General features: G+C 53.5%; 1 protein-coding gene and 1 long non-coding RNA gene across 3 annotated transcripts; both read left to right on the top strand.

Moving 5' to 3' along the window:
* Window positions 1-464: 464 nt before the first annotated feature.
* LOC135276803 (uncharacterized) lies at window positions 465-11599 on the top strand. 2 transcript variants are annotated; one of them, XR_010344373.1, is made up of 3 exons: window positions 465-762; window positions 1436-5599; window positions 11322-11599. It is a non-coding gene; the product is annotated as an uncharacterized LOC135276803 (long non-coding RNA). The 2 variants fall into 2 exon arrangements; XR_010344374.1 differs by having other exon boundaries at window positions 1436-1511.
* Window positions 11600-12027: 428 nt separating this feature from the next.
* Window positions 12028-19993, top strand: TUBB4A (tubulin beta 4A class IVa). Its single transcript, XM_012435887.2, has 4 exons — window positions 12028-12130; window positions 12682-12790; window positions 12909-13019; window positions 18010-19993. The coding sequence occupies exons 1-4, from the start codon at window positions 12074-12076 to the stop codon at window positions 19065-19067; spliced, it is 1335 nt and encodes a 444-aa protein (XP_012291310.1). The 5' UTR covers window positions 12028-12073; the 3' UTR covers window positions 19068-19993.
* The last annotated feature ends 5724 nt before the right edge of the window (window positions 19994-25717 follow it).

Below are 25717 nucleotides of genomic sequence, written 5' to 3' on the forward strand. Positions count from 1 at the left end.
CCCTCCCCGAGGAGACCCAGCCACTACCCCTCAGAACACCCAAGCTCCACCCCCTTCCCACCCAAGATCCACCTTCACCAGGAGACCCAGGACTCACCCCTGAGACCACTAAGATGCATCCCCTAAGAGGAGACCCAGGGCCTTCTCTCTGAGGACTTCCCCCTCCCTCTCCTGAGGAACAATAGTCGCCTTGGGACCTTTTTCGCCACAGCAATACCCAGTGTGGGCTGCGGGCGCCCCCTAGCGGACCTGGAGCCTCAGGCCAGGATTGCACGGAGCGGGGGCCCAAGAGCCGAGGCGCGCAGGGGTGTTGCGGGCTGGCAAAGGTGCTCTAGGACTTGGGAGCATTCACGGGAGATCCCGGGAAGGAAAGAGAGTCGAGACGCGGGAGCTGGGAGATGGGCGGCCGGAACCGGATTGGGCAGGGCACTGGGGGCGGGAACAGAACTGCGGAAGCAGGAGTGGGACCGAAGACCTTCCACCCTGACACCCTAGCCAGCCCCGCGTCCCCCCGACAGGTGCGGCTCCCAGACCACGGAAGATCCCAGAGGCAAATTCCCAACGAGGCACACGGCGAGGGCAGGGTTGGGATGGCTGGAATGCTGAGGGTGGGAGGTCTTCGGTCCCACAGCAGAAGCTCGCCTAGTCATGGCTCTCAGCCTGGAAGTGACCGCCAAGAAATCGCTCGACATCCAGGCCCAGCGCCCAACCTGGATGATCACCAGCACCAACGTGGCTTTGGCCCGAGGGTCCAAGAGAAAGGTGGGTCCGCCCCTTCCACGACTGATCCCTGTCATTTTTCCGAAGCCCCCCCAACCCCGCTGTCATCCGCCTCCCATCTCTCTAGCTCCTCCCTAGGCCCCGCCCACGCACCCATCCGTCCGCCTCCCAGGCTCTGCCCATTCCTCAGTCCTTCCCACTTTCCTGTCATTCTCTCGACGACCCGCACACTTCCTCAGTCGTTAGCCTCCCAAGCCCTGCCCATTTCTCAGTCCCTCCCATTTTCCTGTCATTCTTCTTAGGCCCTGCCCGCTCCCTCCACCATCAGCCTCCCAGGCCCTGCCCCTTCCCACTCTCCTGTCATTCTCTCGAGGGCCCGCCCACTTTCCCAGCCGTCAGCCAACCAGGCCCAGCCCACTCCTCAGTCCCTCCACCCCACTGTCATTCTCCCTAGACTCCGCCCACTTCCTCTCAGTCATTTGTCCCTCTCACTTTCCTGTCATTCTCTCCAGGCCCCGCCCACTTCCCCCTGCAGTCCGCTCCAGACCCTCCCCAAGTCACAGTTCCTCCCAACATTCTCTCGAGGCCCCTCCCAGTTCCCTGTCATCAGCCTCCCAGGCCCCGCCCATTTTCCCATCACTAGTGGCCCAGGAAGAGGGCCTAAAGATTCTCCTGCCCCACTCACTTTTCTCCGTTTCTTTTTTTTTTTTCATAGAGACGGAATTTCACTCTTGTCGCCAGGCTGCAGTGCAATGGCGTGATCTCAGCTAGCTGCAACCTCCACCTCCCAGGTTCAAGCAATTCTCCTGCCTCAGCCTCCCATGTAGCTAGGATTACAGGCTTATGCCACCAGACCCATCTAATTTTTTTGTATTATTAGTAGAGACGGGGTTTCACCATGTTGGTCAGGCTGGTCTCGAACTCCTGACCTCAGGTGATCCACCCACCTTGGCCTCCCAAAGTGCTGGGATTACAGGCACGAGCCACCGCGCCTGACACTTTTCTGCCTTTTTTAGTCATCCTCTCCTCGGCCTCTGCCCCTCTACCCCTCTGAGTGTTTGTCCTATCTCAAACCCTCGTCCCTTTTCTGGGATCCGCCTTTCCAGAGCCTTGCACCCTCTTCCTGGTCTGGGTTTTCAAGCCATGCTTATGACTCACCAATTTCGCTGGGTCTTGTAGCCATCTGCGGGTCTCTGACCCTTCGATTCCTTTAGGCCCCATCCCGTTCATTCTGGCCTCCATTCATGCAGGCTCTGTCCTCACCTATAATACCCATGCACACCCCCCAAGACCCCACCCAAGGGCTGCCACGCCCCTGGTGTGGGATGGGTACTGTGTCGTAAATCACTAAGGAGGCCTCGGTTTCCCTGCCCCACCCTTCTTCCATGAGACCTAGTCTGGATGGGTGAAACTACCCCAACACCATCTGCTCCCCAGAAGTGGGTAAGGTCACCACGTGGGGCCATGGCCCCCCCAGCAGGAATCCTCTCTGAACACCTGTGGCCTGGGGACTCACACAGGACGCCCCCCAGCCACTCCACTGTCATCAGAGCCCCGGGACCACCAAGATGTTGGATTCGGCCGGTCTCGGTGGCTCACGCCTGTAATCCCACCACTTTGGGAGGCCAAGGAGGGTGGATTACCAGAGGTCAGGAGTTCAAGACCAGCCTGGCCAATGTGGTGAAACCCTTCTTTACTAAAACTACAAAAAAATTAGCCAGGCGTGGTGGTGCATGCCTGTAATCCCAGCTACTCAGGAGGCTGAGGCAGGAGAATCACTTGAACTCTGGAGGCAGAGGTTGCAGCGATCACACCATTGCACTCCAGCCTGGACAACAAAGTGAAACTCCATCTCAGAAAAAAAAGGCCAGGTGTGGTGACTCATGCCTGTAATCCCAGCACTTTGGGAGGCCGAAGCAGGTGAATCACCTGAGGTCAGGAGTTCGAGACCAGCATGACCAACACAGTGAAACCCCATCTCTCCTAAAAATACAAAAAAATTAGCCAGGCATGGTGGCGGGCGCCTGTAATCCCAGCTACTCGGGAGGCTGAGGTAGGAGAATTGCTTGAACCCAGGAGGGAGAGGTTGCAATGAGCCAAGGTGGTGCCACTGCATTCCAGCCTGGGCGACAGAGCAACACTCTGTCTAAAAAAAAAAAAGACATTGGATGTTTCTTTTTCTGTCTGATGCTGGGTGAGCCCCTTCATACCAGCCTTGAGCACCCCCAGCCTGAAATCCAAGGGCCCATGTTGGGGTCTGTCTGCTTGTCTGTCTTTATCTGAGGGTCAGTAGACTGGGGGCACTGGCAGTCTGCCCTGGCGTGTGGACTGCGGTCCTGTGTATGTCCATTCGTGTGTGTCCCTGCGTGTTGGGCATCTGCGTCAACGTGTGTTTGAGTGAATGAGAGAAATAACTCCCCACAGTGTGGCTTTTGTGTCCAGAGCAGAAAACACGTATGCCTGTGTGTTGCCAGCCTCCCGGGTCTGTGAGCTGGCTTTTTTTTTTTTTTTTTTGAGATAGAGTCTTGCTCTTGTCATCCAAGCTCGAGTGCAGTGGCACAATCTCGGCTTACTGAAACCTCCACCTCCCAGGTTCAAGCGATTCCCCTGCCTCAGCCTCCTGACTAGCTTGGATTACAGGTGCGCACCACCAAGCCTGGCTAATTTTTTGTATTTTCTTAGTAGAGACAGGGTCTCACCATGTTGGCCAGGATGGTCTTGATCTCCTGACCTCATGATCCGCCCGCCTCAGCCTCCCAAAATGCTGGGATTACAGATGTGAGCCTCCTCGCCTGGCCCGGTTCTGGTTTTTTTGAGTTGCGTGTCCAGGCCTGTCTGTAGGGCTGTGCGGGTGTGTTGCATATCTCTGTGTATGTTTGACTGTATGTACGTAGTATGTGTGTACCTGAGTCTGTAGTATGTTTTTTGTTTTTGTTTTTTGTTTTGTTTCGAGACAGAATCTTGCTCTGTCTCCCAGGCTGGAGTGCAGTGGCATGATCTCAGCTCACTGCAACCTCCGCCTCCCAGGTTCAAGCCATTCTCCTGCCTCAGCCTCTCAAGTAGCTGGGATTACAGGTGCTCACCACCACGCCCAGCTAATTTTTGTATTGTTCATAGAGATAGGGTTTCACCATGTTGGCCAGTCTGGTCTGGAACTCCTGATCTCGGGTAATCCACCTGCCTCGGCCTCCCAAAGTGCTGGGATTACAGTTGTGAGCCCCCGTGCCCAGCCTGTATTGTGTTTATAACCATGTATAATAGGCTGGCTATGTCTGTCCTGGGGTCTGATTGTAGGGCAATGTATCTGTGTGTATCTGACTCATTGCGTGGATGCGTGCGTGTGTCTCTCTCTTTCTTTCTTTTTTTTTAAGACATAGTTTCACCCTGTCACACAGGCTGGAGTGCAGTGGTGCAACCTTCGCTTACTGCAACCTCCATCTCCTGGGTTCAAGTGATTGTTATGCCTCAGCCTCTCAAGTAGCTGGGACCACAGACGTGAGTCATTCATGCTATCAGGAGGCTGAGGAGAGAGGATCGCTTGAGCCTAGGAGTTGGAGTCTGCAGTAACCTATGATCCTGCTACTGCAGTCTGTTGCCTGGGCAACAGAGCAAAAACTTAAGATAGATAGATAGATAGATAGATAGATAGATAGATAGATAGATAGATAGATAGGTAGATAGGTAGGTAGGTAGGTAGGTAGGTAGATACAACTCCAGCGTTTCGTTCATCCAGCTCTGTATGAATTAAATTATGTATTGCAATTCTCCTGTCTTGATCCTTCCATTCTATCTGGGCAAGAGACAAAATGAACTCACTGGGCAGTTACAGAGCCCTGCAGATCATCCTGGGAGAGAGAATTCATGCCCATGTGAACCCCATATATCAGAAGCAGGTCTCAGTTAATTTATTTTTTTATTTTTTACTTTTTTTGAGATGGAGTCTCACTCTCTTGCCCAGGCTAGAGTGCAGTGGCACGATCTCAGCTCACTGCAACTTCCACCTCCCGGATACAAGCGATTCTACCTCCTCAGCCTCCCGAATAGCTGGGACTACAGGCGTGCACCACCACGCTCAGCTGATTTTTTATATTTTTACTAGAGACAGGGTTTCACTGTGTTAGCCAAGCTGGTCTCCAACTCCTGACCTCAGGTGATCCACCCACCCTGGCCTCCCAAAGTGCTGGGTTTACAGGTGTGAGGCACCGCACCTGGCCGTATTTCTTTATGTTTTATTATTATTCTCATTGTAATAGAGATGGGGGCTGACTTTGTTGTCAGGTTGGTCTTGAACTCCTGGCCTCCCAAAATGCTGGGATTACAGACATGAGCCACCACGCCTGGCTCAGGACATCCTTCTAGTTTATTTGTTTATTTATTTTAAATAGATACAGAGTCCCACTTTGTTGCCCAGACTGGTTTTTTTGTTTTTTTTGTTTTGTTTTGTTTTTTTGGGGTGGAGTTTCACTCTTGTTTTCCAGGCTGGAGTATAATGGCGCAATCTCAGCTCACCGCAATCTCCGCCTCCTGGGTTCAAGCTATTCTCCTGCTTCAACCTCCCAAGTAGCTTGGGATTACAGGAATGTGCCACCATTCCCAGCTAATTTTGTATTTTTAGTAGAGTCAGTGTTTCTCCATGTTGGTGAGGCTGGTCTCAAACTGCCAACCTCAGGTGAACTGCCCGCCTCAGCCTCCCAAAGTGCTGGGATTACAGGCATGAGCCATAGTACCCCGGCCTACTCAGGCCGGTCTTGAACTCCTGGCCTCAAGCGATCTTCCCTACTTGGCCTTTTAAAGTGCTGGAATTACCAATTGAGCCACTAGGACGTCCTTCTATTCAGAACATGCCTTCTTCGGGACGTACTGCCTGGGGTATCTGGTGGTAAGTGTTGGCGCGAGGCCCAGCAATGCTGGAGAATGCTCCATTGTCCCCCTCCCTGCTCCTTCCACCACCCCCCACCCCATACTCAGTCCTAGCAGTGCCAGGCACGGCTTCCACAGAGCTGGTGTGTGTCCCTGAAGTTGGGAGGGCTTAAAACTCATTCAGCATCCCTGTCTCACTATGCAATCTCTCCAACCCTCTGTCTCCCGCTGCCCCTAGCTGGAGAGGGCCTATGCCGGCTGTGTCTGTGACCAGGGCTGGGCTCCACCCAAGCAGAGGAAAAGAAAATCAGACTCAGGCGAGATGTGGCTCTGCGGTCTGGGTGGGGAGGTGGAAGGAGGGGCCGGGGAGAGGGAGCGGGAAGGACCTTGGGAAAAGGACCAGTGACCCACAGGCCAGGCACACAAAGACAGCATAGATTCCGGTGCTGGAAGCTGACAGCACGCATCAGAGCTGGCCGGGAACACCGGGCACCGTGCTAGGCAGACACATGACACGGAGAGGCCTGGGCCACGGCACACGTGACAGTCACACGGCTCCCTCAACAGTGACATCTTCCTCCTGAAAGACAATGCACTGGACTGCCAGCCTTTTCTCTTTTTTCTTTTTTCTTTTTTTTATTTTTTGAGACAGAGTCTCGCTCTGTCACCCAGACTGGAGTTCAGTGACAAGATCTCAGCTCCCTGCAACCTCCGCCTGCCAGGTTTAAGTGATTCTTCTGCCTCAGTCTCCAGAGTAACTGGGATTACAGGCACCTGCCACCACATCTGGCTAATTCTTGTATTTTTAGTAGAGATGGGGTTTCATCAAGGGTGAGGCTGGTCTTGAACTCCTGACCTCAGGTGATCCACCCTCTTTGGCCTCCCAGAGTGTTGGGATAATAGGCCTGAGTCACCGCGTCCACTCGGCATTATTTTTTTCTCTTTTGAGACAGAGCCTTGCTCTGTCACCAGGCTAGAGTGAATTGGTATCATCTCGGCTCACTGCAAGCTCCACCTCCCAGGCTCAAGTGATCCTCCTGCTTCAGCCTGCCAAGCAGCTGGGACTACAGGTGCCCACCAGCACCTGGCTAATTTTTGTAGACACTAATTTAGCTAATTTTGCTAAATTGCCCAGGTTGATCTCGAACTCCTGGGCTCAAGCAATCTGCCTACCTTTGCCTCCCAAAGTGCTTGGATTACAGGCATAAGCCACTGTGCCCCGCCTCTTTTTTTTTTTTTTTTTTTTTGCTTTTTAAGATCAAATAACAGGCTAGTCACGGTGTCTCCTGCCCATAATCCCAGCAATTTGGGAGGCCCAGGTGGGTGGATTACCTGAGGTCAGGAGTTCCAGACCACCCCCACCAACACAGCGAAACCCCGTTTCTACTAAAAATACAAAAATTAGCCAGGCGTGGTGGTAGGCGCCTATAGTCCCAGCTACCCGGGAGGCTGAGGCAGGAGAATCGCTTGAACCCGGGAGGCAGAGGTTGCGATGAGCTGAGAGCAGGTCACTGCACTCCAGCCTGGGAGACAGAGTGAGACTCCATCTCAAAAAATACATAAATAAACATGTATATATACAAGCTGCAACACGGGAAGCACCGGAAACAAGATTTGGCAGTAGATCTGGTCTGCACGGCACTATTGTTAGTAAGAATAGTCAGAGCCGGCTCTGTCCCCTCAGGGTGGATGAGGAGCTGGAGTGAATGCCAGCGATGCCCGAAGGCTCACAGAGAGGGTAGAAATGTTCCGCCAGCCCAGATGCCAGGCAGATCACACCAACCAGGAGGCGGGCCTTTTCCTGGTTTTATGGACCTCATAAAGAGATCAATTTTTTTTTCCTTTTTAAAGACAGGGTCTCACTCTGTCGCCCAGGCTGGAGTGCAATGGCGTGATCTCACTGTAACCTCCGCCTTCTGGCTTCAAGTCATTCTCGTGCCTCAGCCTCCTGAGTAGCTGGGAATACAAGCGCGTGCCACCACCACACCCGGCTCATTTTTGTATTTTTAGTAGAGACGGGGATTTCACCACCAGGGTGACCTCAAACTCCTGGCCTCAAGTGATCCACCCGCCTCAACCTCCCAAAGTGCTAGGATTACAGGCATGAGCCACCGAGGCCAGCCCACGTCACTACTTTTAAAGCTGGAAGAATCTTCATTTTCAGATATTCATGAGCAAGATAAGCACAGTGGCCGGGCATGGTGGCTCATGCCTGTAATCTCTCTTTTTTTTGTTGTTTTTAATAAATTTTTTTTTTTTAAAGATGGGGTTTCACCATATTGGTCAGGCTGGTCTCCAACTCCTGACCTCAGGTGATCTGCCCACCTCAGCCTCCCAAAGTGCTGGGATTATAGGCGTGAGCCACCGCACCCAGCTTCATGACTGTAATCTCAAGACTTTGGGAGGCCGAGGCAAGTGGATCACCTGAGGTCAGGGGCTCAAGACCAGCCTGGCCAACATGGTGAAATCCTGTCTCTACTAATAATACAAAAATTAGGGGCCGGGCGCGGTGGCTCACGCCTGTAATCCCAGCACTATGGGAGGCCGAGGCGGGTGAATCACGAGGTCAAGATATCGAGACCATCCTGGTCAACATGGTGAAACCCCGTCTCTACTAAAAATACAAAAAATTAGCTGGGCATGGTGGCGCGTGCCTGTAATCCCAGCTACTCAGGAGGCTGAGGCAGGAGAATTGCCTGAACCCAGGAGGCGGAGGTTGCGGTGAGCCGAGATCGCGCCATTGCACTCCAGCCTGAGTAACAAAAGCGAAACTCCGTCTCAAAAAATAATAATAATAATAATAATAATACAAAAATTAGCTGAGCGTGGTGGCGCACACCTGTAATCTCAGCTACTCAGGAGGCTGAGGCAGGAGAGTCGCTTGAACCCGGGAGGAGGAGGTTGCAGTGAGCTGAGATCGCACCATTGCACTCCAACCTGGGCAACAACAGCAAAACTCCGTCTCCAAAGAAGCATAAGTGGGGAGTGGTTTTGGAGGGTTTTTTTAAGGGCACTGTTAGGTGTGGGTCCGTAAAACCTTAGGATGCCTTCAAGATTGTACTGGAGCTGTAAAGGGTGCTAAGCCCAGTTCCTTTCCTTCCTACTGGAGCTATACTATACAAGTAAATAAAAAATAATTTGCTGGCCGGGCGTGGTCACTCACACCTATAACTCAGCACTTTGGAAGGCCAAGGCGGGAGGATCAATTTGCCTAGAAGTCTCAGACCAGCCTGGGTAACATAGCGAGACCCTGTCTCTACAAAAAATGCAAAAATTTGGCTCACGCCTGTAATCCCAGCACTTTGGGAGGCCGAGGCGGGTGGATCACGAGGTCAAGAGATCGAGACCATCCTGGTCAACAAGGTGAAACCCCGTCTCTACTAAAAATACAAAAAATTAGCTGGGCATGGTGGCGCGTGCCTGTAATCCCAGCTACTCAGGAGGCTGAGGCAGGAGAATTGCCTGAACCCAGGAGGCGGAGGTTGCGGTGAGCCGAGATTGCGCCATTGCACTCCAGCCTGGGTAACAAGAGCGAAACTCCGTCTCAAAAAAAAAAAAAAAAAAAAGCAAAAATTAGCCAAGCATGGTGGTGCACACATATAGTCCCAGCTACTCCGGAGGCCGAGGTGGAAGGATCACAGGAGTCTGGGTGGTCAAGGCTGGAGTGAGATATGACAGCACCACTGTAATCCAGCCTATGCAACAGACTGAAACTGTCTCAAAAAAAAAAAAAATTGTTTGCTTAAAAAATTAAAACATACATACACACACACTGAGTTGGGGGAGAGAGAGTATATAAATCACAGAAGCGGCTGGGCGCGGTGGCTCACACCTGTAATCCCAGCACTTTGGGAGGCCAAGGCGGGCAGATCAACTGAGGTCAGGAGTTTGAGACCATCCTGGCCAATATAGGGAAACCCCATCTCTACTAAAAATACAAAAAAAAAAAAAAAAAAAATTAGCCGGGAGTGGTGCTGAGTGCCTGTAATCCCAGCTACTCAGGAGGCTGAGGCAAGAGAATCACTTGAACCCAGGAGACAGAGGTTGCAGTGAGCTGAGATCACGCCACTGCACTCCAGCCTGGGTGACAGAATGGGACTCTGTCTCAAAAAAAATAAAAAACTAAATCACAGAAGCTAAGGGATTGCCCCATCAAACCCATAGAGTGTAGCCCCTCTGGAATTTATTCTGGCATCTAGTGTGAGCGAAGAGTCTAACTCAAATTTTTTCCCAAAATAATTAACACAGGATTTCTCAGCCTCAGCTCTGTTGACATTCTCTAGGGTGGGGCCGTCCTGTGCACTGAAGGGTTTTCAGCAGCATCTCTGGCCTCCACCCACTAGATGCCAGTAGTGCACACATATTCACACACACACAGCTGCCCCCATCCAGGTATGACAACCAAAAATGTCTCCAGACATTGCCAAGTGTCCCCTGGGAGGGCGACATCACCCTCGACCCCCACTCACACACACACATGTTGTTGAGAACCACTGGTCAAATTTAGTGACCATTATGGCCGGGTGCGGTGGATTATGCCTGTAATCCCAGCACTTTGGGAGGCTGAAGCAGGCAGATCACGAGGTCAGGAGTTCAAGACCAGCCTGACCAACATGGCGAAACTCCCGTCCCTACTAAAAATACAAAAATTAGCCGGGCATGGTAGTGCGTGCCTGTAATCCCAGCTACTCGGGAGGCTGAGGCAGAAGAATCGCTTGAACCCGGGAGGCGGAGGTTGCAGTGAGCCAAGATTGCGACATTGTACTCCAGCCTGGGCAACAGAGCAAGACTCTGTCTAAAAAAAAAAGAATCAGTGGTCATGGCAGATGTGAGGTCCCAACCACATGGCCAAGATGGCTTACCCCACCTCCCACCAGCGATACATCCAAGTCCTTGAGTGGGGAGGCGAGGAAGAGACTTCCTGGGAGGGCGGGACTGGAGGCTGCCCAAGGAAGCAGCCCCAGGAGGTCTGACCTTCACTCGAGGGGCAGCACAGGAAGTCCAGTCCAGCTGCTGATAACACTTAGACTCATGAAAGATACAATTTATTGTTGACTCTGTGGGTGGGAGGGGAGACTAGTGCCTCCTTGTTAACTGGGTCATCCCATCATCAGACCCTGGAGACCACCTGGAGGGTGGGCCTTCTTCACCACCCCATCTTGCAAATGTGAAATTCAGACATTAGCCGGGCATGGTGGCATGCACCTGTAGTCCCAGCTACTCAAGAGGTTAAGACAGGAGAATTGCTTGAACCCAGGAGGCGAAGGTTGCAGTGACCCGAGATCACACCATTGCACCCCAGCCTGGGCCACAAAGTGAGACTCGTTCAAAAAAAAAAGAGAGAGAGAGAAAAGAAATTCAGACACAGAGAGGGGCACCAGTGCAAGCTCATGTACCTAATATTACAGGAAATGCAGAGGCAGGGGAGATGGTTTGTAATAAATGATGATACTGAGCTGGCCGCAGTGGCTCGTGCCTCAGCACTTTGGGAGGCCGAGGCAGGAGGATCTCACGCGCTCAGGAGTTGGAGGCCAGCCTGGACAACATAGTGAGACCCCATCTCTACAAAACAAAATCTTGAAAATTAGCCAGGCGTGGTGGCATGCACCTGTAGTACCCAGCTACTTGGGAGGCTGGTATAAATTATAATACTGGAGAGGAGGGGAGGCAGCCCCTGGGGATTCACTATCCCCCTCCCAATATACAACCCAGCTGTCTCACTCCTCCACCCTCCGCCTTAGGCCAAGCTGGGGGTAACGCCACCTGTGACCAGCTGAATGCCCGGTAGAAGTGTACCAGGGGAGCCCACCAGTATCTCCACACAATCATGGGACGAAAATCGTGGTTTTACTTCGCGACTTCAGGATGAGCCCTATGGGAACCAGCAGCCCCCCACCCACAAACCAGATCGCCGCTCCGGAGCCCGCAGCTCAGCCCCACTGGGAGGGCCTGCGGCTAATGCAAGGATTCTGACCAATGCGGTCTAAAGAGAATGAGAGAGGGGGCTGCGGCCCGAGAAACTGAGGCAAAGCCTGGGGTGGGAGGGTGAGGGCTGAGGGGGAGGGGCAGGACTTCTCAGATGCCTGTTTACCAGGCGCTCCCCGCCCTTCCTCCGCCCAATTCCTGCGGGTGGCCAAGCCTGGCTGGGGGCCGGGACGGGGGAGACCGCACTGGGGGCGCCCTAAGGGGCCTCACCCCCAAGGCAGGGGTCAGGGCACGTGGGGTCCCGGGCGTCTCTGGGAGGCCGCTGGGTTGGGCGGTGCCTGCACCACCTCCCCCCACCCCAGCCCCCTCCATCATCCCGGGGCGGGACCACGGGGCGGAGCTGGAGGGTGACCGGCCGTGACGCGTGCCCCGCCCGCTCATATAGCGGCTCTCGGGGGCGCAGGGACCGTGCTCTGCCGTCTCCGCCGCATCCTCCTTCACCCGCGCCGCCGCCGCAGCTCCCCGCGCCCGCGCCACCGCCGCCGCGTCCACCCTCAGCGCCACCGCCATGCGGGAGATCGTGCACCTGCAGGCCGGCCAGTGCGGCAACCAGATCGGAGCCAAGGTGCGCGCGGGGGACGGGGACCGGGGAGGTGGCGGCGGCCAGGGGGAGAAGCGCGGGGGGTCGGTCCCCGGTGCACCCCCCAACCTGGGAGCCTTTGGAGAGGGATGGGGTCCCCAGGAGGCCAACGTGCCCCAGGGTCCATGGGGGAGGGGTCGCTGGGGGCAGGGGGCGGCAGGGCCAGGCTGGGAACAAAGAGGCTGCGGAGAGGGGGAGCCAGCCTTCTGGCCTTCTGTCCGCCTGTCACAGCTGGGCTCACAGCTGGGCCACTGTCCCCTCCTCGCGCACAAAGAGCCCCCATACCTCCTCCGGGCTGCAGCCTGGGTGCGCTGGCACCAGCCGGCCCCGCTGGGTGCTGACTCGGCTGCACCCCGCCCCCACCACTCCTTCCTGCTGCCTCATCCTCGCCCTGACACCATCCATGCCTCTAGGTCCCCCGTTCACCTTGCTGGGGGAGAGGTGGCAGCTAGGGAGGTAGTTGCCGCGTGCGGGGAGCCCTCGGCCTGGCCGCCGGCTCCCCCTCACTCAACCCTTCCCACCACGTCTCTCTCTAGTTTTGGGAGGTTATCAGTGACGAACATGGCATCGACCCCACAGGCACATATCATGGGGACAGTGACCTGCAACTGGAGAGAATCAATGTGTACTACAATGAGGCCACAGGTAGGGCGAAGGAGGCACCTTCCAGGTGGGGAGGGGCAGCCGGGAGGGGACAGGATGCTACCGGGGCGCCTGTGGTTCCTGGCACGAACCGAACTGCCCTCCATCTGTTTCCCTGCAGGAGGAAATTATGTCCCCAGAGCGGTTCTGGTGGACCTGGAGCCCGGCACCATGGACTCTGTCCGTTCTGGCCCCTTCGGGCAGATCTTTCGGCCGGACAACTTCGTGTTTGGTGAGTCCCCAGCAGGGAGCGGAGGCTGGAAAACCTTATTCCTCTCATTTCCAAATGCTTGGTGAACGTTCTCTACCTAACACCACAGAGTCAACAGGCACCACCAGGGCCCACAGATCAGAGGAGGGGGTGGACAGGGAGCTAGGCACCAGCCCTGCATCTATGGCTGTGAGGGGGATCCTCAGGCCACTGTGAGAGTCCTAGGGAGGGCTGATACAGAGAGGGTTTCAGGGAAGGCTTCCTGGAGGAAGTGACAATTTAATTAAACTGGAACCAGACTGCCTGGGTGCACATCCCAATTCTGTCATTTCATGCACTTAACAAATGGTGAGCACTTACTGCATACCAAGCCCTGTTCTAGAAGCTGCGGATACAGGGAAGAATCAGACAGTGCTTCATCTCTGCCCCAGTGGAGCTCACATTCTGGTGGAAGGTGATAGGCCACAGATGAAATAAATAAGTAAAGCTCAGCTGGGGGATGATTCAGATGGATAACAGGGTGGGCTCTTCAGCCTTTCCGAGCCTCAAAATTCTCATTTTTTTTTTTCCCAGACAGGGTCTGTCTGTCCAGCCCTGTCACGCAGGCCTGAGTGCAGTGGCATGATCACGGCTCACTGCCACCTCCACCTCAGCCTCCCAAGTAGCTGGAACTACAGGCATGCACCACCATACCCAGCTAATTTTTTAGTTTTCTTTGTAGAGATGCGGGTCTCTCTATGTTGCCCAGGCTGGTTTCAAACTCCTAGGCTCAAGCGATCCACTTGACTCAGCTCCCAAAGTGCTGGAATTACAAGCATGAGCCACCTTGTCCGGCCTCCTTGTCTTTAAAACGGATTTCACTGGGCATGGTGGCTCATGCCTGTAAACCTAGGACTATGGGAGGCTGAGTCAGGAGGAGAGCTTGAGGCCAGGAGTTTGAGACCAGCCTAAGCAACATGGTGAGACTGTCTCTACAAAAAGAAAAAACATTTCATTAGCTGGGTGAAGTGGTATGCACCCGTAGTCCCAGCTACTCTGGAGGCTGAGGTAGGAAGATCACTTGAGCCTGGGAGGTCCAGGCTGCCTTGAGCTATCATGGTGCCACTGCACTCCTGCCTGAGTGATGGCATGAGACCCTATCTCTAAAAAAAAAAAAAGTAAAATAGGGACTTTACAATGCTAACTATTAGAATTCTGAGGTTTAAAGCCATGAATATCTGTAAAGAATTTAGAACAATGCCTGACACAGAGGAAGAGGTAAATAAGCATTTGCTGTTGTTGTTTTATTTTGAGACGGAGTCTCACTCTGTTACCCAGGCTGAAGTGCAATGGCACGATCTCAGCTCACTGCAGCCTCTGCCTTCTGGGTTCAAGCATTTCTCCTGCCTCAGCCTCCGGAGTAGCTGGGATTACAGGCGCGCGCCCCCACGCCCAGCTAATTTTTCTATTTTTGGTAGAGGCAGGGTTTCACCCTGTCAATTAGGCTGGTTTCGAACTCATGACCTTGTTATCCCCCCATCTTGACCTCCCAAAGTGTTGGGATTACAGGCGTGAGCCACTGTGCCCAGCCTGCTGTTGTTTTCATTACCATCGCTGCTATCTGCAGCCTAGAATGTGAGTGGGATCTGGACTTGCCAAAGGGCACTGAAGGGAGGAGAGATATTTCAGAAGGAAACAGCATATGTGAAGACAGCGGGACATACCACACCCCGGGACAGTCCTTCCGGGAAAGGGCTGGCTACACGTCCCCATCCTGGTCTCAGGCCCTGGCCTCACCCTCCTCTAGCACCCCCCAGCATCTAAAGTGTGCTGAATGCAGGGCCCTTTCTGCCTCTCTGAATCTTTTCTGTAACTCTCCTCTTACTTCCATTTCGTGGGTGAGAAAACAGAGGCACAGAGACGTTAGGTCACATGCAGAAAGTCACACCACAAGCAAGTGGGGCAGCCAGGAACGAGGGGGTCTGACTACTAGGTCCACACTTTTTGTTTTTGTTTTTGTTTTTGAGATGGAGTCTTTTTTGCTCGGGCTGGAATGCAGTGGTGTGATCTTGGTTCACTGCAACCTCCACCTTGTGGGTTCAAGCGATTCTCCTGCCTCAGCCTCCCAAGTAGCTGGGATTACAGGCACTCGACACCACACCTGGCCAATTTTTTGTATTTTTAGTAGAGAGTGTTTTGCCATGTTAGCCAGGCTGCTCTCGAACCCCTGACCTCAGGTGATCTGCCTGCCTCGGCCTCCCAAAATGCTAGGATTACCGGCATGAGCAACCACACCTGGCCTGAGTCCACACTTTTTATTTTTGAGACGGAGTTTTGCTCTGTCATCAGGCTGGAGTGAAGTGGTGAGATCTCAGCTCACTGCAACCTCTGCCTCCCAGGTTCAAGTGATGCCCCTGACTCAGCCTCCCGAGTAAATAGGATTACAGGCACCTGCCACCACACCTGGCTAACTTTTTCATTTTTTTCTTTTTTTTTTTTTTTTTTCTAGATGCTCCAAATCAGCACTGGCTAACTTTTTGTATTTTAGTTAGACATGGGGGTTTCACCATATTGGCCAGGATGACCTCGATCTCCTGACCTCATGATCTGCCCGCCTGGGCCTCCCAAAGTGCTGGGATTACAGGTGTGAGCCACCATGCTTGGCCGAGTCCACACTTCTAATGCTCCTCCCACCCCCTGGCCACCCAGAGGCCATAGGATATCTTGGCCCAACTGCAAGCCCTCTGTGGCCCTCCTGAAACCGCTCACACCCTGTGGCCAATCTCATTTCATCTTGATTTCACCATTTCCCGAGGGCCTGTGTTGGGCCATGGCCACACACCTGCATTGTTATGTTTCAAAATCTTCCTACTGATCAGAGAGGGGAAGTCACTTGTCCAAGGTCACACAGCTTGTCTTGTCAGTCCCAAGATTCCAGAGTCTAAACCACCAAGCTCCGGAGGAAGAGGGTGGGGGTTACCAGAGACTTCTCTGAGGTTGTGACATTGACCTGAGACCTGAAAGAGGTGACGAAAAAGTCGCATGAATACCTGGAGGGAAAGCATTCTAAGCCTGGAGCAACCAGTGCAGAAGGCCCCCGGGGCAGGACCACACCTGGAAGGTTGGAGGAACAGCAAGGAGGCCCAGACGGCTGAAGCAGAGTGAGGGTGGGGATGAGGCAGGTTCGCAGGATCTTCTGGGCTGCAGGGATGCTTTGGACTTTGACCCTAGGGCAGGTGGGAGCCCTGGAGGGCTGTAGGCAGAGGAGGGACAGGACCCGACTCAGGTGCCCTCTTCTGGGTACTGTGGAGAGGACAGACTGGGGGATGAGGGTGGGAGCCAGGGGACCAGGACAGAGGGGACTGAATGTATCCAGGAGGGCAACACTGGAGCTGGACCAAGGTGGAGACTGACGAGGGGCGGAGGAAACATTAGCTGTTCACAGTAATAGTGGCCAATATTAAGAAAACACAGGCCAGGCCAGGCATGGTGGCTCACGCCTGTAATCCCAGCACTTCAGAAGGCCAAGACGGGTGGATCACCTGAGGTCCGGAGTTCAAGACCAGCCTGGCCAACATGGTGAAACTCCATCTCTACAAAAATACAAAAATTATCTGGGCATGATGGCAGGTGCCTGTAATCCCAGCTACTCGGGAGGCTGAGGCGGGAGAATCCCTTGAACCCGGGAGGCAGAGGTTGTAGTGAGCCAAGATCACCCCACTGCACTCTAGCCTGGGCAACAAAGCAAGACTCCGTCTCAAAAAAATAAAAAATAAAACACAGGCCAGGCATGGTGGCTCACGCCTATAATCCCAGCACTTTGGGAGGCCAAGGCAGATAGATTGCTTGAGCTCGGGAGTGCAAGACCAGCCTGGGCAAACATAACGAAAGCCCACCTCTACAAGAAAAAAATACGAAAATTAGCCAGACATGGTAACATAAGCCTGTGGTTCCAGCTACTTAGGAGGCTGAGGCAGGAGGATCACTTGAACCTGGGAGGTTGAGGCTGCAGTGAGCCGTGATTACACCACTGTACTCCAGACTGGGCAACGTGGCAAGCCCCTGTTTGAAAATGATAATGATGTTAATTATTAATCCTTTTATTGTTGTTATTATTTATTTATTTTAGAGACAGGGGCTCGCTCTGTCTCCTAGGCTGGAGTGCAGCAGTGTGGTCATAGCTCACTACAGCCTCCAGCTCCCGGGCTCAGGCAATTCTGCCACCTCAGCCTGCCGAGTACTGGTATTACAGGCATGCCACCACCATGACTGGCTAATTTTTTTATTTTTATTTTGTAGAGACAGGGTCTCACTATGTTGCCCAGGCTGGTCTCGAACTGCTGGGCTCAAGAAATCCTCCCACCTCGGCCTCCCAAAGTGTTGGGATTACAGGCATAAGTCATGTGCCCAGTCTTGATGCAGGGGATGTGTGTGTGCGTGTGTGTGTTTTCGAGATGGAGTTTCACTCCATCGCCCAGGCTGGAGTGCAGTGGCTCAATCTCGGCTCACTGCAGCCTCCTCCCCCCCGGTTTAAGCAGTTCTCTTGCCGCAGCCTCCCAAGTAGCTGGGACTACAGGCACCTGCCATCACGGCTGGCTAATTGTTACTATTATTATTTTTTTTTATTTGGAGATGGAGGCTTGCTCTGTTGCCAGGCTGGAGTGCAGTGGTGTGATCTCGACTCACTGCAACCTCCGCCTCCCAGATTCAAGCAGTTCTCCTGCCTCAGCCTCCCGAGTAGCTGGGACTACAGGCACGCACCACCACACCCAGCTAATTTTTGTATCTTTAGTAGAGACGGGGTTTCACCACATTGGCCAGGCTGGTCTCGAACTCCTGACCTTGTGATCCACCTGCCTCAGCCTCCCAGAGTGCTGGGATTACAGGCGTGAGCCACCATGCCTGGCCATTGTTATATTTTTGATAGTTACTAGTATCCAACTACTAGAGGCCCTCCAGGTGGTGGAGAGGTAGGGTCGAGAGTGGGGGCTCCCCATAACTGCCCGTGTGTCCCCTCCCCTTCCCCCTCCAGGCCAATCTGGAGCCGGCAACAACTGGGCAAAGGGGCACTACACGGAGGGCGCGGAGCTGGTGGACGCTGTCCTGGACGTGGTCCGGAAGGAGGCCGAGAGCTGTGACTGTCTCCAGGGCTTCCAGCTGACCCACTCGCTGGGGGGCGGCACGGGGTCCGGGATGGGCACGCTGCTCATCAGTAAGATCCGGGAGGAGTTCCCAGACCGCATCATGAACACCTTCAGCGTGGTGCCCTCGCCCAAGGTGTCAGACACGGTGGTGGAGCCCTACAACGCCACGCTGTCCGTGCACCAGCTGGTGGAGAACACAGACGAGACCTACTGCATCGACAACGAGGCGCTCTACGACATCTGCTTCCGCACCCTCAAGCTGACCACCCCCACCTACGGGGACCTCAACCACCTGGTGTCGGCCACCATGAGCGGGGTCACCACCTGCCTGCGCTTCCCCGGCCAGCTCAATGCCGACCTGCGCAAGCTGGCGGTGAACATGGTGCCCTTCCCACGCCTGCATTTCTTCATGCCCGGCTTCGCGCCCCTGACCAGCCGGGGCAGCCAGCAGTACCGGGCGCTGACAGTGCCCGAGCTCACCCAGCAGATGTTCGATGCCAAGAACATGATGGCCGCGTGCGACCCGCGCCACGGCCGCTACCTGACCGTGGCCGCCGTGTTCCGGGGCCGCATGTCCATGAAGGAGGTGGACGAGCAGATGCTGAGCGTGCAGAGCAAGAACAGCAGCTACTTCGTGGAGTGGATCCCCAACAACGTGAAGACGGCCGTGTGCGACATCCCGCCCCGCGGCCTGAAGATGGCCGCCACCTTCATCGGCAACAGCACGGCCATCCAGGAGCTGTTCAAGCGCATCTCCGAGCAGTTCACGGCCATGTTCCGGCGCAAGGCCTTCCTGCACTGGTACACGGGCGAGGGCATGGACGAGATGGAGTTCACCGAGGCCGAGAGCAACATGAACGACCTGGTGTCCGAGTACCAGCAGTACCAGGACGCCACGGCCGAGGAGGGCGAGTTCGAGGAGGAGGCCGAGGAGGAGGTGGCCTAGGCTGTTCCCATCGCTTCGCATCTGTCCCCTCGAGGCTTCTGACCTTTGACCCCCCAGGCCCCCATCTCTGACCCCTAGAGCCCCGCTTCCTCTCCGAGCCTGACTCACCCCTGTGACTTCGCCCTGACCCTAACAATGCCTTTGGAGCTCGCTTTACCTCTGGCTACTTCATCTCTGACCCTGGCTCCCCTTTGACCCTTGAGCCCTCACGTATCTTTGACCCCCTCAAGCTCTTCCAACCTTGACATTCCCAGGAGGATCCCCGCTATACCCCTTCTGACTCTGGAAACTGCGCCTTTAACTTTGTGGGCCATCCTTCACCCCTGACCTCTGCTTCACCTTTGACCCCTGTCCCCCTCGATTCCCATTTTACCTTTAGATCTATTAGTCGTGGTTTACATTTGACCCTTTCCTCTGAGCTGCCCTTCACCTCTGACCTTGCCTCACCTTTGACCCCTGCCCCCCTCGATTCCCATTTTACCTTTAGATCTATTAGTCCTGGTTTACATTTGACCCTTTCCTCTGAGCTGCACTCACCTCTGACCTTGCCTCACCTTTGACCCCCCCAACCTGAGCCTCAGCTCCTACCTCTGGCACCAACTTCTCTTTGACCCCCTATGAATCTCAGTTGACCTCTAGACCTGTAAGTCCTGGTTTACACTGGACCCCTCCCTCCAAGCTGCATTTCATCTCTGACCTTGCCTCACCTTTCACCCCCCAGCAGCCCCAGCTTCTACCTCTGACCCCAGCTTCTCTGGTTCCCACAGGCTCCTGCATCCTCCCTGCCTCACTCCCCTCAGCTCTGGCCGACCTTAGCTTATCTGGGGGAGAAACAAGGCCTGGTACCTGTGAGGGTGAGAGGTTGCCCCTGCCCTCTCTCCTCACTTCCCTGCCTTGCCCTCGCTAAATAAATGAATTGCCCTGAATGTTTCTGCCCAATTCCTGTTTTGTCTCGGACAGCAAGTGCAGGCTTTTCTCTACAGGATGGAAGAGGGAACCGATGACATCTCACTTCTGGGTGGGGGGTGTGCTGGGGAGGGGCCAGACGGGCCAGGCTAAGCCACCCACTAACCCAAATTGACTGAGCCATTTGCCCTCTCTGAGCCTCAGTTTTTCCCACCTGTAAAATGGGATCAAGTGTTTTTCCCCAGGATCTCCCCACATCTGTTATAGGAATGGGGTCCCGATCCAGACCCCAAGAGAGGGCGAGAAAGAATTCAGCGCTAGTCCGTAAAGTGAAAGCACATTTTTTAAGAAGGTAAAGGGGCTGGGCATGGTGGCTCACGCCTGTAATCCCAGCGCTTTGGGAGGCTGAGACAGATGGATCACCTGAGGCCAGGAGTTCCAGACCAGCCTGGCCAACATGGTGAAACCCCTTCTCTACTAAAAATATAAACATTAGCCAGGCATGATGGCAGGCACCTGTAGTCCCAGGTACTTGGAAGGCTGAGGCAGGAGAATCGATTGAACCTGGGAGGTGGAGGTTGCAGTGAGCCGAGATTGTGCCACTGCACTCTAGCCTGGGTGACAGAGAAAGAATGGCTACCGCATAGACAGAGCAGCCCCGAGGGCTGCCAGTTGCCCATTTTTATGGTTATTTCTTGATCATATGCTAAACGAGGGGTGGATTATTCATGCCTCCCCTTTTTAGACCATATATGGTAACTTCCTGATGTTGCCATGGCGCTGGTGGGAGTGTAGCTGTGAGGACGACCAGGGGTCACTCTGGTCACCATCTTAGTTTTGGTGGGCTTTGGCTGGCTTCTTTTACTGCAACGTATTTTATCAGCAAGGTCTTTCTGATCTGTATCTTATCCCGACCCCCTGTTTCATCCTGTGACTCAGAATGCCTTAACCATCTGGGAATGCAGCCCCATAGGTCTCAGGTCTCAGCCTCATTTTACCCAACTCCTGTTCAAGATGGAGACGTTCTGGTTGACACACCTCTGACACACCAACCTCAGAATTGTTCATGAGGCTTTGAGGAGATCTCAGGAGCATCAAGTGGGTGCTTGGTGGCAAAGGAGCTGCTGTTCTCTGTGTAGCATCTTGCAAATATGGAAGGCAGAAAGGGGTATCTCTAGGGAAGGGCGCCAGTGAGACACCAGCCTGCAATGGTGCTGTCTTGACTCACTGCAACCTCTGCCTCCTGAGTTCAAGCAATTCTCTTGCCTCAGCCTCCTGAGTAGCTAGGATTACAGGTGCCTGCCACCCACCCAGCTAGTTTTTGTATTTTTAGTAGAGACAGGTTTCACCATGCTGACCAGGCTGGTCTCAAACTCCTGACCTCTGGTGATCCAGCCGCCTCAGCCTCCCAAAGTGCTGGGATTACAGGCATGTGCCACCATGCCCGGCCCACACTCCAGCTCTTGATAGTAGAGTGACAAGATTCTAGAAGAGCTTGTAGGATAAGCAATAGAGCCATGGCCATCTTCAGAAATTACAAATATTTGGCCAGGTGCAGTGGCTCACTCCTGTAATCCCAAAATTTGGGGAGGCCAGGGCGGGCAGATTGCTTGATGCAATCTGGCAAAACCCTGTTTCTACAAAAAAAAGGTTTTTTTAATTAGCTGGGTATAGTGGTACACACCTATAGCTCCAGCTACTCAGCAGGCCAAGGTGGGAGAATCACCCAGGCCCAGGAGGTCAAGGCTGCAGTGAGCTGAGCTGTAATTGTACCACTGCACTACAGCCTGGGTGACAGAGTGAGACACTGTTGAAGAAGTGAAAAGAGGAGAGGAGAGGGGAGGAGAGGAGAGGGGAGGAGAGGGGAGGGGATGGGAGGGGAGGAGAGGAGAGGAGAGGGGAGGGGAGGGGAGGGGAGGGGAGGGGAGGGGAGGGGAGGGGAGGGGAGAGGAAGGGAGGAGAAGAAAGGAGAGGAGAGGGAAAAAAGTAAAGAAGGAAGTAGAAAGAGAAAAGAAAGGAGGAAAAGCAGGCAGGCAGGAAAGAAGGGAGGCAGGAAGGAAGGAAGGAAGAAGGAATTACTCCAGCCAGAGTTCTGTATGGGGACCATTCCAGGTATTTTAATCAGAAAGGAACTTAATACAAGAATTGATGGTGCTTGCAAAATCCTAGGAAGGCACTGAGAGAGTGGGCTGTAGGCTTGTGAAATTTTACTGTGCAAAAGAATCAGAACAACTCGCTAAAGCACAGCTTCTTCAGTCCCACCCCCTCACAGTTTCAGATTCAGTAAGTAGGTCCAGGGCGGGGCCTGAGACGTTGCATTTTTAACGAGCTCTCAGGAGATGCTAAAATGTGTGAATAAGACCACACGCTGAGCAGCCCCAGAATAGGTAGGACCCTCGTGACACCACGGAGCCGGGTCTCCAAGGAGAAGCTCCTCTGTATAAGGAGACAGGTGAAGAACGAAGAGGGAGTTACCAGAACCATGACCAGGAAATGGGTCCAAGAGCACAAATTCGTGAAAACAAAATGCATAGCTCCACAGCCCTGCTTCTCAGCAAGATAGACACACACGCCCACACTGCCTCGCTTCCACTTTCTGACTCTCTCATGAGCGTTTCTCATTCGTGGAGCCAATTCTGCATCCAGAAATGCAGCTGCAAAGGCACCTGGGAAATGTAGGGCTTGGGGGAGTTTTTTTTTTTCCAGCCTCTGCGTCAGGAAGGCAAGCCAGGGGGAAGGGTAGCTGAGTGGGGGAGGCCTTGAGAGCAAACAGTAATGTCCATGCTCTGTGATCCTGGGACCTACTGGAGGCCGGCTTCTGCAGGAGTGAGGAAGCCTGGATGTGAGGCCCTGAGGCTGGGGCCGTCCTGCTTACCTCAGCCCAGGGGTCTAGAAATCACAGCCTCCCCAGGCTCGGCCCCACATTCGAGAGGAGAGATGCCTCGCAGAGCCTGGTCTTGAGGTCTCGGGCTAGACCACCAGACCCAGGCTGGAGCCCCGGCCTTCTGGTTAGGTCCCCGTGCAGCCAGTAATAAGGAGAAGCATGAGGGAAACAGCCTGGACATCAGCCCACAGCAATGTCAGCAGGCCCGGCACAGCACAGCACTGGGTGGTAGACCAGAACCACATAGGACCTGAGTACCAGCGTGGTGGGTAGATCTGGACTGGGTTCCCCACTTAGCATCTTCCTTCCTTGCACAAGGCACTTAACTACTCAGAAGTGTGTGTGCGGGGGGAGGTTATTTATTTGTTTTTGTTTTGGGGTTTTTTATTATTTATTTTTATTTTGAGACGGAATTTCGCTCTTGTCACCCAGGCTGCAGTGCAGTGGCGTGATCTCTGCTCGATGCAACCTCCGCTTCCCAGGTTCAAACAATTCTCCCGCCTCAGCCTCCCGAAGTGCTGGGATTAAAGAGCGAGCAACCATGTCAGGCCAGGTGTAGCTTTTAATCTGTTTCTGAGACAGCCTCATTCTGTTGCCTGGAGAGCAGTAGCATGATCACGATTCACTGTAGCCTCTACCTCCTGGGCTGAAGGGATCCCCCCACCTCTGCCTCCTGAGTAGCTGAAACTACAGGTGTGTACCACCACACCCAGCTAATTTAAAAAAAATTTTTTTTTTTTGAGTGTAGTCTCACTCTGTCTCCCATGCTGGAGTGCTGTGGTAGGATCTCAGCTCACTGCACCCTCCACCTCCCAGGTTCAAGCAATTCTCCTGCCTCAGCCTCTGACTAGCTGAGATTATAAGCGTGCACCGCCACACCTGGCTACTTTTTGTGTTTTTAGTAGAGATGGGGTTTCACCACGTTGGCCAGGTTGGTCTTGAATTCCTGACCTCAGGTGATCTGCTCGCTTCAGCCTCCCAAAGTGATGGGATTACAGGCGTGAACCAATGCACCTGGCCTGCACCCAGCTATTTTTAGACTTTTTTTGTAGAGATGGAGTCTTAATATATTGCTCAGGCTGGTCTTAAACTTCTGGACTCAAGCAATCTTCCAGCCTCAGCCTCCCAAAATCCTTGGATTACAGGCGAGAGCCACCGTGCCGGGCAAAGTTAAGTGTTTTAAGGTAAGAGGATTATGGCAAATTATCTGGGTGGGTCTGATATAATCACAAGTGTCTTTATAAGAGGGAGGCAGTGGGTGGGAGTCAGAGAAGGGATGACAAGAGCCCAAGGTGGCGAGAGATTTGGAGATAAATGCTACTGGCTTGGCCAGGCACCATGGCTCACACCTGTAATCTCAGGACTTTGGGAGGCTGAAGCACGAAGATCGCTTGAGGCCAGGAGTTTGAGACCAGCCCAGGTGACATAGCAAGACCTTATCTCTATGAAAATTCTTCTAAGAAGTTATCTGGGTGTGTTGTCACATTCCTGTAGTCCTAGCTGCTTGGGAGGCTGGGGTGGGAGGATCACGTGAGCCTAGGAGTTCGAGACTAGAGTGAGCTATGATCGCACCACTGCACTTTAACCAGGGCAACAGATGGACACCCTGTCTCAAAAAAAAAAAAAAAGGCCTTGAGGTCAGGATTTCCAGACCAGCCTGGCCAACATGGTGAAACCTTGTCTTCCCCACCCACCAGCCCACCCCACCCCCACCCCCAAGACGGAGTTTTGCTCTTATGCTCAGGCTGGAGTGAAGTAGTGTGATCTCGGCTCACTGCAACCTCTGTCCTCCAGGGTTCAAGGGATTCTCCCTCCTCAGCCTCCAGAATAGCTAGGATTACAGGTGCCCACCACCACACCCCACTAATTTTTGTATTTTTAGTAGAGACGGGGTTTCACCATGTTGGCCAGGCTGGTCTTGAACTCCTGACCTCAGTTGATCCACCCACCTCGGCCTCCCAAAGTGCTAGGATTACAGGTGTGAGCCATTGAGCCCAGCCAGAAACTCTGTCTTTACTAAAAATACAAAAATTAGCTAGACCTGGAGACAGATGCCTGTAATCCCAGCTACTCAGGAGGCTGAGGCAGGATAATCACTTGAACCTGGGAGGTGGGTGCAGTGAGCTGAGATCTTGCCATTGCACTCCAGCATGGGCGACAAGAGTGAAACTCCATTTCAAAAAAAAATTAAATTAAATTAAAAAATAAAAAAGAGCTACAGACTTTGAAGATGGAGGAAGGTCATGAGACACAGAATGTAGGTGGCCTCTAGAAGTTAGAAGAAAAAATGAATCATATTCTTCCCCAGAGCATCCCCAAGGCACAATCTGGTTGACAACTTGACTTTATTCCAGTGAGAACAATACCCTGTCTCTCTTCAATGCAGATTTTAGCATCTTAGTGTTTTTTTTTTTTTTTGAGATGGAGTCTCACTCTGTCACCCAGTCTGGAGTGCAGTGGCGTGATCTTGGCTCACTGCAACCTCTGCCCCAGGTTCAAGCGATTCTCCTGCCTCAGCTTCCTGAGTGGCTGGGACTACAGGTGCATGCCACCACGCCTGGCTAATTTTTTTTTGTACAGCATCCTCTTTTAAAGGATAGTAAATAGGACAGGTGCAGTGGCTCACGCCTATAATCCCAGCACTTTGGGATGCTGAGGTGGGAGGATCCAACGAGCTCAGGAGTTTGAGACCAGTCTGGGAAATAAGGTGAAACCCTATAGCTTCAAAAAATACAAAAATTAACCAGGCATGATGGCATGTACCTGTAGTTTCAGCTACTAGGGAGGCTGCGGTGGGAGGATCCCTTGAGCCCAAGAAGTTGAGGCTGCAGTGACCTGTGATTGTGCCACCACACTCCAG

This window comes from Aotus nancymaae, unplaced genomic scaffold, assembly GCF_030222135.1.
Source record: "Aotus nancymaae isolate 86718 unplaced genomic scaffold, 86718_ANA_hifiasm-v0.15.2.pri h1tg000028l, whole genome shotgun sequence".
In the NCBI taxonomy this organism is placed as follows: Eukaryota; Metazoa; Chordata; class Mammalia; order Primates; family Aotidae; genus Aotus; species Aotus nancymaae.